Here is a 15,993-nt window from a genome sequence, read left to right as displayed (position 1 = left end):
AAACATTGAGGCTGGAAGGTGGACAACCTCTTGCTGAGAGTAAGAGACCGGGATCTCTTCCCCATCAGGGAGTACACAAAGGGAATCAGTACTTATCTGAGTGATGAGTAATTCTGGGACATAAACCTTTCCTTGGTTTGAAAAGCTGTGTGCAAAGTTCTCCATTGTGGACCATATCCAACTTCATTTCCTGAAGTAAAGTCCTGCCAAATCTCTCTTTGTTACTAAAAGTAATCATACCAAACTCCAGCAAGTTTTATAAAGATTTTCGACTTTGGTTGCATTCTTTGGTATCATAGGTTTGGTATCTTAGCACTTTAGAATTCCCTGTCTTTGTTGGATATTTGTCCGTCTGTACTTGCCATCTTCATTCACGTTCCTGACCAAATAATTATCAAAGTTTCTATTAATTCTTTGGCTCTTCATGCTGTGGGTATCTTCCCCAATCTGACACCCTGGATAAAATGTACCATTGGATACAGTTAAAGCTTGTTAATTTTATGAGTTTGTGACATTTTGTTTTGTCATTGAGCAGAAACGTATAAAATAAGAGCAGGAGGAGGCCATTCAGCCCTTTAATCCTGCTCCACCATTCATGATCATGGCTGATCCTTCAACTCCATAAACTGTTCCCGCTTTGCCCCCATATCCTTTGATCACTTTAATAATAATAATCTCTTATTGACACAAGTAGGCTTCAATGAAGTTGATGCACTATCAATTATGATGAGACGAGAGTAGAGAGTAATCAAGGCTTTATTAAGCAGAGACGTGTGGCCTCCTGCAGCTGCTACCAGAATGGGAGCAGCTCGGTGTGCACACACATTTATACTCTGCCTACTGGGCGGAGCCAGCAGGCAGAGATCTACCCCCGTACCTGTAGTACAGGAGCCTTACCGTATTACTTCTATTATACAATCAGTGGTGATGATAACATTCACCCCCTGTTAAAAAAGAGTCCAGTGGGGGAGGTGGAAAAATATTTACAGGTTTATGAAAATTTAAAGTTTACAGCCTGGTGAAAATTTACAAATACAGTCGGTCGGTTGCCTTGATCCTCCGCTGTGAGTGCCTCAGTTCCGGTGGTGATGCAGGCACCGACTTGGTCGCCTGTGCCTCTGGGAGCATGCTGTCCTCATCTTAATCCCTGGGTGGAGCCAGTGGGAGGACGGATCGTCCTGGGGCAGGGGCTGTAGTGAGGTGCGCTGGGGGAAGGGTGTGCGGCGCCGGGGCAATCGGAGGGGAGGGTGTCGGGTGTTGGGCCGCGGGTGGGGATCCAGCTGGGGCTAGGTCCCTGAAGGAGACTGTGTCCTGGCGCCCATCAGGGTACGCCGGCGTACTGTGTGTTTGCGTGCAGGAGTTGTACCCTTTCGACCAACGGGTCTGTCTTGTGGATCAGCACGTGTTTGCGAAGGAGGACGGATTCAGGAGCTGCCAGCCACGTTGAGAGCGAAACCCCGGAGGTGGACTTCCTAGGGAAGGCAAGGAGATGTTCATGGGAGGTTTCATTAGTCGCAGTGCAGAGTAGCGATCGAATGGAGTGGAGCGCGTCGGGGAGGACCTCCTGCCAGCGGGAGACCTGGAGATTCTTGGACTGCAGGGCCAGCTGGACGGCCTTCCAGACCGTCCCATTCTCCCGCTCCACCTGCCCGTTCCCAGGGGGCTGTAGCTGGTTGTCCTGCTCGAGGCGATGCCCTTTCTGAGCAGGAACTGACGCAGCTCATCGCTCATAAAAGAGGATCGCCGGTCGCTGTAGACGTAAACAGGGAAACTGAACAGGGCGAAGATGCTGTTGAGTGCTTTAATGACAGTGGCAGACATCTTATCAGGGCATGGGATGGCAAAGGGAAATCTGGAGTATTCATCGACCTCGTTCAGGAAGTACGTGTTTCGGTCGGTGGAGGGGAGGGGCCCTTTGAAGTCCATGCTGAGGCGTTCAAAGGGCTGGGAGGCCTTCACCAGGTACCCTCAGTCTGTCCGGTAGAAGTGCGGCTTGCACTCCGCGCAGACCTGGCAGTCCCTGATGACGGTCCTGACCTCCTCACTGGAGCAGGGCAGGTTGCATGCCTTTATGAAGTGAAAGAACCGGGTGACCCCTGGATGACAGAGACCACCGTGTAGGGCCCGGAGTCGGTCCACTTGTGCGCTGGCACATGTGTTTCGGGATAAGGCAAAGGGGGCCTCGTTGAGCTTCCGAGGGCGATACACAATCTCGTAATTTGATCCTCCACCTTAAGATTTTATCATTTTTGATCTTGCCCCGCTGTGTATTATAAAACATCAAGGCAACCGACCGTTGGTCAGTGAGGAAAGTGAATCTCCTGCCGGCCAGGTAATGCCTCCAATGTCGCACAGCTTCCACAATGGCTTGGGCCTCCTTTTCGACAGAGGGGTGCCGAAGTTCGGAGGCATGGAGGGTGTGGGAAAAGAATGCCACGGGTCTGCCTGCCTAGTTGAGGGTGTCGGCCAGAGCGACGTCCGATGCATCGCTCTCGGCCTGAAAGGGGAGGGTCTCTTCGACCGTGTGCATCGTGGCCTTGGCGAAGTCTGCCTTGATATTGTTGAAGGCCTGGCTGGCCTCAGCCATCAGGGGAAAAATTGTGGAGTGGATGAGTGGGCGGGCCTTGTCCGCATAGTTAGGGACCCACTGGGCATAATAGGAAAAAAAAACCCAGGCAGCGTTTCAGGGCCTTGGGGGAGTTCCATGAGGGGGGGGATGCGGTCGGGGTCGGGCCCTAGAACTCCATTTTCCACAACATAGCCGAGGATGGCTAAGCGGTTGGTGCGGAACACGCACTTTTCCTTTATTGTACGTGAGGTTAAAGAGTTTGGCAGTTTGGAGAAATTTGAGAAGGTTAGCGTCGTGGTCCTGCTGTTCGTGGCCGCAGATGGTGATGTTATCTAGGTACAGGAAGGTGGCCAGCACCCGTACCGGTCAACCATTCGGTCCATCTCTCGTTGGAAGACCAAGACCCCGTTAGTGACGCCAAAGGGAACCCTAAGGAAATGATAGAGGCAGCCATCTGCTTCGAACACAGTGTATTTGCGGTCCGCCTTGCGGATGGGGAGCTAGTGGTTGGCAGATTTCAGGTCCACTGTAGAGAAGACCCGGTACTGTGCAATCTGATTGACCACATCAGATATGCGTGGGAGGGGGTACACGTCGAGCTGCGTCGATTGATGGTCTGACTGTAGTCAATGACCATCCTCTGTTTCTCCCCAGTCTTTACTACTACCACTTGGGCTCTCCAGGGGCTGTTGCTGCCTCAATGACCCCTTCCAGCAGCAGCCGCTGGACCACCAACTTGATGACGGTCCTGTCCTGGGCACTGTACCGTCTGCTTTCCAGGGTTTGCAATCCAGGGTAAGGTTTGCAAACAGGGAAGGTGGGTTGACTTTAAGGGTCGTGAGGCCGCATACGGTGAGGGGTGGTAGGGGTCTGCCGAATTTTGGAGTTAGACTTTGGAGGTTGCACTGGAAGTCCAGGCCGAGTAACAGGGCAGCGCAGAGGTTGGAGAGGATGTAGAGCCGGAAGTTGCTGAACTCTACGCCCTGAACGGTGAGGGTGACAATGCAGTACCCCCGGATTTCCACGCAGTGGGATCTGGAAGCCAGGGAGATTCTCTGGGTAAAGGGGTGTACCTCAAGGGAGCAGCGCCTTACTGTAGCAGGGTGGATAAAGCTTTCCATGCTCCCGGAGTAAAGAAGGCAGGATGTCTTGTGCCCATCGACTTTCACCGTCGTCGTCGCAGTTGCGAGGTTGTGCAGCCGGGACTGGTCGAGCGTGATGGAGGCGAGCTGCAGCTGGTGTTGGTAGGCCCCGGGCTGGTCGGCGGCGGTGGCCGGCGATGAACGGCCAGATGAAGTCCCCGACGAGCAGGGGTCCAGAGGCGCTGTCCAGTGCAGGAACACTGGGCCTCTGTACAGCAGCGATCAACCGGGCTTCGCACACAGCAGCTAAATGTCCCTTCTTTCCACAGGCCTTGCAGGTTGCACTCCGCGCCGGGCAGCGCTGCCGGGGGTGCTTGGTCTGCCTGCAGAAATAGCACTTGGGGGGGGGGGGGGGGGGGGGGGGGGGGTTGGCTGGCTGCCGCGTGGCGCAGGCTTGGGGTTGGCTGGGGGCGGCTGCTGGTGGGGCCCACGATGCCCATGAGGGTGCAGTGATGTGGGAGGTGTATGCCGTGCGGTCAGGGGTGTACGACTATACATTATGGGAGGCTACCGTTAGCGAGTTCACGAGTTGCCTAGTCGCCGCGAGGTCGAGCATACCCCCTCCTAATAGCGGATTTGCGCCGACTCCATGCCCATAACAAAAGTGTCCCTGATTAAGAGTTCTGTGTGTTCCACGGCCGAAACTGCCTGGCAAGCGCAGTTCCTCGCTAGGATGTGCAGGGCAGTCCAGAAATTGTCTAATGACTCACCGGGGAGTTTTTGCCTCGTGGATAGGTGGTGCCTGGCGTAGAGTTTGTTGTTCGGCCGGATATAGTGTCCTTTCAGAAGCTCCATAGCTTCAGGGTAAGTGGGCGCATCCCGGATAAGGGGAAAAATCTCAGAGCTCACCCGTGAGTACAGGATCTGAAGCTTCTGTGCATCCGAGGGCTGTTCAGTCGCTGATCTGAGGTAGCTTTCGAAGCAAGCTAGTAAGTGGTCGAAGGCCAATGTGGCATTGTCTGCTTGAGGGTGCAGCTGCAGGCGATCTGGCTTGATGCGTAGTTCCATCACTGTAATATCTCTGCTTAATAAATTGATGCACTATCAATTACGACGAGACGAGAGTGGAGAGTAATCAAGGCTTTATTAAGCAGAGATGTGTGGCCTCCTGCAGCTGCTACCAGAAAGGGAGCAGCTCGGTGTGCACACACATTTATACTCCGCCTACTGGGCGGAACCAGCAGGCAGAGATCTACCCCGTGCCTGTAGTACAGGAGCCTTACCGTATTACCTCTATTATACAATCAGTGATGACTACCACAGAAGTTACTGTGAAAAGTCTCTATATGACACATTCTGGCACCTGTTCGGGGAGGCCACTACGGACATTGAACTCGCAATCCTGGCCTTGTTCTGCATTACAAGCCAGCTGTTTAGCCCACAGTGCTAAACCAACCCCTTTAGCCCCAAGAGCTACATTTAACTCCTCTTGAAAACCTACAATGTTTTGGCTTCAACTTCTTTCCATGATAGAGAATTCCACAGGCTCGTCACTCTCTGGGTGAAGACATTTCCCCTCATCTCAGTCCTAAGTGTTTTACCCTGTATCTTCAGACTGTGACCCCTGGTTCTGGACTTCCCCACCATCAAGAACATCATTCCTGCATCTACCCTGTCTAGTCCTGTTAGCATTTTATAGGTTTCTATAGGAACAGTGTGGTAGTCACCTCTAGCAGTATTATATGTATTACGGTAAGACACGTAGAATAGAGGTACATGGGTAAATCCCTGCCTGCTGGCTCCGCCCAGTAGGCGGCGTATAAATGTGTGTGCTCACCGGTGCTGCAACCATTCTGGTTCCAGCTACAGGAGGCGCAATATCTTTGCTCAATAAAGCCTCGATTCTTCCACTACTCCCGTCTTTGTGGCGCATCAAACAGGAGCTACTCCTTGTTGTTATCTGTATTTTCAAGGTCGCAGACTGTATACAACTGGCTGGGGGGGTGAATTTTGTTCAAACCCACACAGCAGGAAATCATCAGGATTGGATCAATTTAACTATGAATGATGTCAGGTTCCGTTCATCTGATTAGTCAGTTACCTGCAGTAAAAACTCTTCTCCCCCCCCCCCCAAAACTCTCTGGTGTCTGAATAGCAATTAAATGAAAAGGCATTAAAATTAAACTGAGCAATAACTGTTAAATCCAATACGTTGCCCTTGACTCTCGCAATTTTCCTCTCTCCAGATAACTCATCAGTATCTTGCTGGTAAAAATCTCACATCGGCCGATCCACAGGGGTTCAAGCAACATCTCTACGACATCTGGTTTCAGCTATATTCCAGAGGAGGAAACCGTGGGTATGTTTATGATGATAAAGTGTAACAGAATTTAGTCTGTTTCTAACAGCTGTCTGCACTAACTATGATCAGGTTCCTTAAGCCAAGCTCCATGTAGCAACAGTGTTTTCCATTCTTAATCCGTCAATTCCTTATGGACATTGTACAGGAGTCATCACTGAGTGCACCCTCAGTTAAAGGAAGGTCAGAGTCCAGCGAGTAATTGGTATAAAGCAGAAGGAAGGGGATGAGGTGGGATGGGATGGGATGGTGAGGGGAGGAGACCAGGGGATGGGCAGACGAGAAGGGGATGAGGTGGCGAAGGGGGCAAGAGGCAGAAGGAGAATCTGTGGGCAAGTGGCAAATTCTGCCAGGGTTCTTCTCTGTAAACAGGAAGACATGAAGAGCTGGAAACTCTGAAACTTTCTCAGTGGCACAGGGGTGGTAATCTGTCCAAGGTGAGGGGAGATAATGTTGATGCTGCTGATACAGTTGGCCAAGCAATGGAATTCTGGGAACTACCTGCGGGAGGAGCAAACTTCAAACCTTAGGTCAAGAGTAATTTAGGAATTAATTGAATTTAAGTCCCCTCTATGGCTCGTTGTTATCAATCTCACCTGAGTCTCAAAGTTCCCCGTTCAATTCCCACTCCAGGACTTGGGTACAAAAATTGAGGCTGACACTCGAGTGTTGTATCAAGGGAGTGCCGCATTATCAAAAATGCCATCTTTCAGAATAGATATTAAACTGGCACCTCTTCTTCCCTCTCAGGCGGCTGTAAAAGAGACCAAGGCACTTGAAAGAACAGCAGGGCAATTTTCCCCAATGTCCGGATCAATGTTCATCCCTGAATCAACATCGTAAAAAGAAAATGATCTGGTTATTATCACGTTGCTGTTAATGGGAACTTGCTATGTCCACATTGTCTGCCGTTTGTCCCACAGTACAACAGTGACCAAGTTTCAAAAGTACTTCATTGGCTGTAAAACACTGGTGGTTGTGAAAGGTGTTATGTATGCAAGCCTTTTTTTAATGGCACACTCCACCTTGCTAATATGTCTGGCTGCAGGTAACAGACTGCACAAGTGCACAAAATTGTGTCAATAGATTGCCTGGCTTTTCTTTTGAGTTTGCTGATCAAATAGGTTAAAGACATTTCACTGATTGTGTTTAATTTTGTTTTCAAATCACTTTTTAAAAGAAACCTCGTTTTCACCGTATGGGCTTTTAGATGAGACCTTGTGTGAAGCCACCTAGTGGCCAAACCATGTAAATGCATAGAATTGCCAAATCACCCGTTTAAAATGGCAGCCACAGTTCAGGGAGCTAACAATCAGTGACATTTAACGTAGCCAATATCTACCCACAGGCATAACAGGACTTGAAGACTGTCTATTGATTTTGACTGATGTTTAAACTCTCCCCTGTCATGAAAATGTTAATTTTGCTGTCTTTAAACTGGAAGGGGAGAAAGTTTAAGATAAAGAGGCACTTTAATTGTCACAAGTGGAGCAATAGAGCTGAAAATTTCTTCTCTGTGTGAGATTCAGCAGATTTCTTGTATCAAATGTACCAAAATATTCCTCTGATGGATTAATATTCAACTTTTTTGCTGCTCTCTTTGCTTCCTCCAGGAGAGATTCTTCAGGGTTTGAGCATGTGTTTGTGGGAGAGACCAAACGAGGGAGAGAGATCATGGGGCTGCACAACTGGGTCCAATTCTACCTGCAGGAGAAGCGCAACCATATTGATTACAAAGGCTTTGTGGCCAGGAAGGACAAGAACAAGGTATGAGCAGCAGCCCTTGATGTTCTGATGTTGTTGACTCTGGAACATATTCCTGGCTAAATTACCCTGTACTTCCTTTTTTTCCCTTTTTATCAACGTTTTTGATGGTCCTTTGCTGCTTTCTAGAACTCTCATCATCCTCGGACTTACTACTATTTTTTGCAACATTATAAAACCTTCTTCGTTTATACTGATACTATCCGTAACCTCCTTATGAGCCATGATCGCAGTTTCTCACTGCACGTGTTTTTCAATTAACGATACTTTTGTTGAACATTTTGAATTGTTTCTTTTGTTTCGTACTGTTTATTTACCACCAAACCTTTCAGTCTATTTATTCAATCAACCGTAGCCAGCTTTCCCCTCAAAATGATATTGGTTTTGCTTAAGTTTAAGATTAATGTTTGTGATTAGAGCATGTTATTTTGAAACATCATGTGGAATGCAATTATATTATGATCACTATTTCTCAGTGGGTCATTTACAATGACATTGCTAATTAACACTGTCTCATTGTACAATACCAGATCTAAAACTGTTTATTCCTACTTTGTTCCACAATGTATTGCTCTAAGAAAATGCCAGATAAACTTCTACATATTCATCTCCTAGACCATTCTGGCCGTGTCTATCTGAAGATTAAAGCCCCCCATAACAATTACATTCCCTTTGTTAAAAGCTCCAATAATTTCTTTCTTAATGCTCTGTCCAACAGGTTAACGACTGTTTTGGGACCTATCAATTACACTTACCAGTAACCTCTTGCCCTTATTATTTTTATTCTGCACTCATACTGAGACTACTTCCTTATTTTGGGAGCCAAGATCCTTCCTCACTAATGTCCTTCCTGCCCTTTCCTATCAGGGTTACAACTCCTCCTTTTCCATTCTGCCACCTCTTTGAAATGTACCCTGGAATATTTATTTCCCAACCTTGGTCCCCTTGTAGCCATGTATGTGATGGTGATTTGATCTAAACCATTTATCTCTATATCTGCCATTAGTTCATTTAAGATTATTATGAATGCTTCTTACATGCTGAAAAAGTTAATCAGTTTTTTTTACTATAATTGCCAGCATGGACGTTGGTCTCTGATGCACTATTACCATTAAACTCTGTCCCTTCAGCTTATCTTTAGCCACATCGAGGTGCTTTCCTATTGCCTCCACTGGGTTGATTACTGCTTCTCTGTTGCTGCCAATTCACACTCTTGGCCTCAGTACCAGATTCAAGCTGGTCTCTCTCAGCAATGCCACCAGTACGTACATGAGCATTTCGAATTTTGTGCTAAGGTGGTATATTATCATGTGTGGTTTTGGGTATATGTCTATTATCAAGTGGAATCTAATTGAATTTTGTTTTGATCTTTTCTTTTACTGGGTTTTTCACAGCCTGATGAAGATGATCATGTCTTGACCCTGCAGTTCAGCTGGAAGGAGATGGTGAAACCTGTGGGCAGCTCATTTATTGGAGTGAGCCCTGAGTTTGAGTTTGCTGTCTACACTATCTGCTTCCTCCTGTCGCAAGCCAAGGTCTCGCGGGAGCTGGTGATGGTGGATGAATACCATTTGCAAATCATTGTGTATCGCCACGGGAAGTACATCGGATCTTCCTACCCCGTCCTGCTCAGCAGCAACAACACGCCCTTGGATTGAACTTGTGGCAGCCCCAGGAAACCATTGCGTTATATACAATCTGCTCAGAGTCCGTAGAATTCGCATCCGTCCAATAGCCAGGCTGTAGTCGTTGCTGGAATGTTTTTATATGTTTATGTATTCTCAAAGTCCCTGTATGCTGTGGACTAAATTACTGCACGTTTTCCTAAGGTTCCTGAATAAATGAATTAATTTGTTCCTCACGAATAAGAACAGAAAATGCTGGAAAAACTCAGCAGGTCAGTCAGCATCTGTAGAGCGAGAAACAAAGTTAGTGTTCGGAACAGAGTCATATTGGACTCAAAAAGTTAACTCTGCTGCCAAACCTGCTGAGATTGTCCAGCATTTTCTGTTTTTGTTTCAAATCTCCAAGCCAGCCACAGTATTTTGCTGTTATAGCATTCATTGTTGCTGTGTAGAAGGCAACTTGGTACCAGTTTCCGAGTTTATAAATCCCAATTGTACCATGCCTCTGAAAATCAAGACATTCCACACAAATATCCTTTAGACGACAGGGGCTGGCTTGTTTAATATGTTGCTGCAGTGTTTTATTTTACCAGTTGAAAAAACAAATTCTGCAGTTCTGAAACTTCCAGAAACTGCAGTATAAAATATAATTGTAGACTCTGTGACCTCTTAATAAAGCACAACGTCACCCACCTATCAGTCTTATTAAACCCTTACTGTAACAAGCGTTTTAATATCAGTCAGAAAAGTTAGAAAACGGTCAACCTCTTGCTAATCCTCTGCAACCAGTTAGATGTGTATCTCACTTAAGTGAAATCAATGCTTTATTGTAAAACATCTGATTGATTGAATGTGAAACTCTGGCATGACTTTAAACTGGGAGGAACATGTTCTCTCTCATTCCATCCTCGACCCACAGCCATTAGTTTGTATTCCAGCTGTTAAGCATTTGCCTTTAGCTTCATGTACTTTATTTGCTGTAACCAATGAAGTAGTCAAAGATTTAAGGATTAACCCTACTTTGATACTCTATTATCTGCTCGATTGCCCATGTGCGGATGTTAATGGATTTATTTGTCTGTATTATGTGTGAACTTACAATAATTTGAACTGTAGAAGTTTCAAATGCGCACACTTTTTGATATTTCAGTTGGCCTATTAAAAATAACTCTGGAGTTTTATTTATGTTTTTGGTCCAGATAAAATGTTTTTATCTAATCTTGTTTGAGGTGCGAGAAAAGTGGAAGAATCTTTTACTCATGGGGCTGTTCCCAGTGTTTACGGTAAAGCGAGGAGAGGTGGGGGCTGGGAGGGAGTTCCCTTCGTGTTCAGTGCAGGGAGAGTTTGACAATACTCTCCCTTGTATGGTTCGCCTGGTTAGATCTTTTCAGTAACTTATCACCTCAAGTGCTGAACCTCCCATTGCGGAGGTTTGATTCAATTTCTGGTGTTTAGTTCTAGATGATTTGTTGAGTTACCATACTTAAAGGTGTTTGCAATTTACTTCAAGCTGGGAATTGGTCACACTCCAGCCCAAAATTTGCTGACCCTCACTCTTGAACTATTTTGTTTTTTAAAAATGTCAAAACTTGGTAAAACCTGTTTGACCGTCTTCACCGAGGCTGTTCCAAAAAAAACATGCTACTTTTTAAAATATCCTGATTTTTAGTTTTAACCAAATATGTCTCTGCTGGTCACACTCCTTGCTCATTTTCATGTCGCAACATTTGATTTTGGAAAAACTTTACTCCTGTCAAGTTAGTTTTTGTTTTCCAAGAACTCTTTAACACTCCAGATTTGTTTTGTATCTGTGCTATTTGCGCACAAACATTAATCTGCAATGGGTTAATTCCTGAAGAATACTAGACAGTACTGGAATGAGTTAAATGTTGTTAAACACAATTTGCCTTTTGAAATTTTTATCCTCTTGTTCTAAGCAGTAAATAATATAGGAGTTATTTTTATTGATGCTGCTTATTGACACCTCCTTAATTCCTCAATGTTCAGCAGAACTGTGGAATACATATTTGACAAAGTTTACTCTGCAAATATTAACGCTTAACATTCTGCAATGCAAGTTCACTTTTTATATGCTTGAATAAAGCCTATTATAAATATATGAATCTTGATTTTTAAAAAATTTCTACAGTTATATAAAAATTATTGGACCGTAACGGCTAAGATGATCCTGATGATTTGCCTTCAGTGTTACGTCTCCATTCCTCAGAGCAGCTCAAAGTACTGCACAACTATTTTGCGAACCACGGACACTATTATATAGACAAATGGTGCAGCCAATTTATACATAGTAAGATCCCAAAATAATAATAATCGCTTATTGACACAAGTAGACTTCAATGAAGTTACTGTGAAAAGCCACAGTAGGGTGCTCATCAGTACAGACTCTACAATGGTGTGATGCTCCCTCAGTACTGACTCTTTGACAGTGTGTGCTCCCTCAGTACTGACTCGCCAACATTGTGATGTTCCCTCAGCACTAACTCTCCAACAGTGTTGTGTTCCCTCGGTACGGAGTCTTCGACAGTGTGGTGCTCCCTTTAATCTTTGACAATGTGGTGCACCTCTCAGTACTGACCCTCTGACAGCGCAGCACTCCCTCAGTACTGACTCTCCAACAGTATGGGTGCTCTCTCAGTGCTGACTCGTCGACAGTGTGGTGCTCCCTCACTGTTGGAGAGTTAGTGCTGAGGGAACATCACAACGTTGGCGAGTCAGTACTGAGGGAGCACCCACTGTCAAAGGTACTGACCCTTTGAGAAGGCAGCACTCCCTCAGTACTGACAGATTGTGTTGCTTCCTCCATACTTCCATTGAAATGTTGGCCTAGATTATTTGCTCCGGTCTCTCAAATGGGGCTTGACCCCATAAACCTGAAATGTGAGAGTGAATCTGATTGAGCTAAGTTGAAATTGCCTGAGTTGGGATCTGATGCTATTCAGCATTGGCGTCATACCCAATTCATGGCATCTCTCTGCTGATTGGATGTTGAGATTTTTTATGATCCAATCCAATGGATGAGCCACTTCATAACTTCAAGTCAATTCAGTCAGCTCCAAGACTTTTTAAAGACCTTCGAGCATTCCTTATCCGTTGCTGCTGTTGCATTGCAGTTGTAACAGTTTTTACATACATTACAGCAAAGAAACAAGCCATTCATCCCAACTTGTCCCTGCTGCCGTTTATGCTGCATGTGAGCATCCTTTCATCCCTCCTTGTGTAACCCTATCAACATATTTTATTCCTTCCTCATGTTTATCTAGCTTCCTCCTCAATGTAGCTTCCTCCTGAATGTATCATTTATGTAACCACTCCCTATGTTTTCAAGTTGCACATTCTCATGGCTCTCTGGTTACGGGCAGTTCCTCCTGAATATAGAATTAGATTTATTAGCCAATAACGAATATTTGTAGTCTTTAGTTTTTGTTTTTTCCAAAAGTGGAAGCATCTTCCCTAAGTCTACCGCTATTGAAGAGCTTCACTATTTTTGATGCTTTGTTTATTTTCTTGAATTTCTGTGGCGGCTCCTGTAGTGATATCATGGTTGTGTTTTAATTCACCGACTGACCACTAGGAGTCTCATTAGTATATAAATAAATGTTAGAGTCAGGCGACCTCCGCCTGACTGGAAAGCTGGGAAAGAGGTTGCTTGTGCATGTTTGTATTGTTATTCATCTGTTGTTTTGTATACAGCACAGTGGTTAGCCAAGTTGCTTCACAGATCCAGGGTCCCAGGTTTAATTCCTGGCTTGGGTCACTGTCTGTGCGGAGTCTGCACGATCTCCCTATGTGTGCATGGGTTTCCTCCAGGTGCTGCGGTTTCCTCCCACAGATGTGCAGGTTAGGTGGATTGGACATGATAAATTGCCCTTAGTGTCCAAAAAAGTTAGTTGGGGTTACGGAGATAGGGTGGATGTGTGGGCTTAGATGGGGTGCTCTTTCCAGGGGCCGGCCCAGACTTGATGAGCCGCGGGGCCTCCTTCTGCACTGTAAATTCTGTATATTTGATCCGCAGTTAATGTTAATAAATTGGTTATAGCTTTAGCTACAAGTGTTCTTGTAATATAAATTAGGGCATCTGACAAGAACATTACATGGTACCAGGAGTGTTGTTGTGGGGTTGGATGGTATTAAACACTGAAGAAAAAAAACTATCAGTCTGCCACGAGGTCCACAGAGACTTAAAGATTTTGCAGACGGCCAGAATTAACAACATAGTGTCGTTGAAGCCACCAATGGGTTTCATGGTAATGTGGACAGCAATTCCCGTGTGTTTAAACAAAAATGTAACCTGTTTCTTCCCACAGTAAATTTAGGAGATGAATTGGATTTGTGTAAGGTAACAAAGTAATTCGAAGATTTGATGCACCCAAAAAGAATGAGATTTATGAACGCTATGTTTTTAGATCACGTTTGCAGAAGACAGAAGAGTCCATTGATCATTTCATCACTGATTTAAAGTTAAGAGATGAAACCTGTAATTTTTCTGCGGTGGAATCTTTCATCATTCGGGACCAAATTGTGTTTGAAAGTAAGCTGAGGGAATGGTTGCTGAGGGAATCGGAGCTGTCTTTGGAACAAACAGTTAAGATTTGTCAGGCTCATGAGCTAGCAGTACAGCATTCCAAAATGTTTCTCAGTAATGGTGGCGTCTTCTTGGAGGAAAGCACTCTGGTTATCGCCCTTTTTCCTAAATAGCAGGAATCTTCCCAAAAATGGCAGGAAAGTTCCTGCAGCTCCTCGCACATGTGGAAAAAGGTTAAAGATCAGGTTGAAGTATTTCTCTGTAAACAATATGGTCAAAGCACGAATTAAGGCAGTGTTGTGCACACGCACAAACAGGTTAAAGATCAGGTTGCAGTATTTCTCTGTAAACAATGTGGTCAAAGCAGTTAAGGCAGTGTTCAGCCTTTGGCAAGTTCTGTTCCAGATGTAAAGGAAAAAAAAAATCACTTTGCTCAGAATTGTTACTCTAAGCTCAACCCCAGATCAGTCAGCACCGTGGAAGACACAGTCTCCAGTGAGATCCAAGAAGAGACCAGAAAAGATCACTCTTCAAGTGATGATGAGGAACATCAACTCACACTGGCCCAGCGGTCAATGTATGGAGTTCTACAATGTAAGATCTGAATCTGAACTCAGTATCATTAATGGAGTGGTACTTTGTTCGAACACTATATAGTTATAGCTCAATCTCTTCACAAGGATGTACTAAAGAAAATACATGAAGGACATCTCGGGATTGAAAAATGTAAAAGGAGAGCTCGTGACTCTGTATACTGGCCAAGTATAAACCAGAATATTGAAAGGATGGTCATTTGTTGTGACACATGCCAGATGCAAGTAATCATGAGAACCTATGCAAATATTTGATTTACCTACGGCACTATGGCAGAAAGTAGCTATGGATCTCATTCACCTACGAGGGAAAATTATTTAATGATCGCAGACTATTTTTCAAATTATCCCAAAATGGCTCTACTATTAAGCATAATGACAAGCGGTGTAATGCTGCATACCAAGTCAGTTTTTGCTAGACATGGAATTCCTCAAGTCGTTTTGAGTGACAACGGTCCTTGTTTTAGCTGTAAAAAGTGGCAATACTTCGCAGTCACGTATGATTTCAATCATGTCATGTCGAGTCCGTAGTACCTACAAGCCAATGGAAAAGCCGAAAATGATGTACATATTGTTGAAGAAAGCAACAGGCAGCCAATCTGATCCATATCTCGCACTATTGAGTTACAGAGCGTCACCATTGTCACATGGTAGATCGCCAGTAGAGTTACTCATGAATAGAAGGTTGCATATCAAACTTCCATACATGGCAAACAAGGAGGAGAATGCAGGGGTACTGCAGGAAATGCAAAACATTAAAGCAGAACATAAACAGCTCTATGATAGTGTCTAGAACTTTACCACCTCTGAGTACTGATGACGTTGTGAGAGTAGAAGATTCAGGCAATTGGTCGAGAAAAGTATTGTACTTGAAGAAGTAGCACCTCGTTCCTACAATGTACAGACAGAGGAAGGGTTGGTTTTGAGAAGAAATCATCCCGCACTCTTGAAAATCAGAGACTTTCACAATAACGTGATGGATGACGAATCTACGTCAAAATCGACGTCAGCTGCAGTGTCAGAAAGTTCAGCACCTCTTCCCCAAAACCTTAAATCATTGTCTTTTAATCCTCATGCCATCAGCTAATGAGAAGAAAGAGAAAATGTTGGAAAATCTCAGCAAGTCTGGCAGCATCTGTAGGGACAGAAAAGAGCTAACGTTTCGAGTCCGATGACTCTTTGTCAAAGCATACAGATGCTGCCAGACTTGCTGAGATTTTCCAGCATTTTCCCTTTCGTTTCAGATTCCAGCGTCTGCAGTAATTTGCTTTTATTTAGCTAATGAGAAGAGTTTCCCAGTCTACCATATTTAACCTGTCATAATCTTGTACCCATAACGAATCTCCTCTCAATCCCCTTTGCTTGAAGGGGAACAATCCCAGCCTTTCCACCCTAATCTCTTAACTAAATCTTCTCCTTTCTGAAACCCAGTAGATTGATTAGTTCTTAATCCAGGAC

The 15,993-nt window shown here is 45.0% G+C and overlaps 1 protein-coding gene across 2 annotated transcripts in view; it reads left to right on the top strand.

The window, feature by feature from the left end:
- The window catches only part of endouc (endonuclease, polyU-specific C), a 39,843-nt gene extending 28,325 nt beyond the window's left edge, over nucleotides 1–11,518 (top strand). For both annotated transcript variants that reach the window (XM_038780553.1, XM_038780552.1), the window contains 3 exons: nucleotides 5,898–6,010; nucleotides 7,624–7,777; nucleotides 9,169–11,518. In XM_038780553.1, the coding sequence (XP_038636481.1) occupies nucleotides 5,898–6,010; nucleotides 7,624–7,777; nucleotides 9,169–9,432 (531 nt within the window). In that variant the 3' untranslated portion in view covers nucleotides 9,433–11,518. The remainder of the gene's footprint in view (nucleotides 1–5,897; nucleotides 6,011–7,623; nucleotides 7,778–9,168) is intronic.
- Nucleotides 11,519–15,993: the final 4,475 nt, after the last annotated feature.

This window comes from Scyliorhinus canicula, chromosome 20 (assembly GCF_902713615.1).
Source record: "Scyliorhinus canicula chromosome 20, sScyCan1.1, whole genome shotgun sequence".
Classification (NCBI taxonomy): domain Eukaryota; kingdom Metazoa; phylum Chordata; class Chondrichthyes; order Carcharhiniformes; family Scyliorhinidae; genus Scyliorhinus; species Scyliorhinus canicula.
Note: the sequence above shows the minus strand (reverse complement) of the source record. Positions and strands in the feature narration are given on the sequence as shown.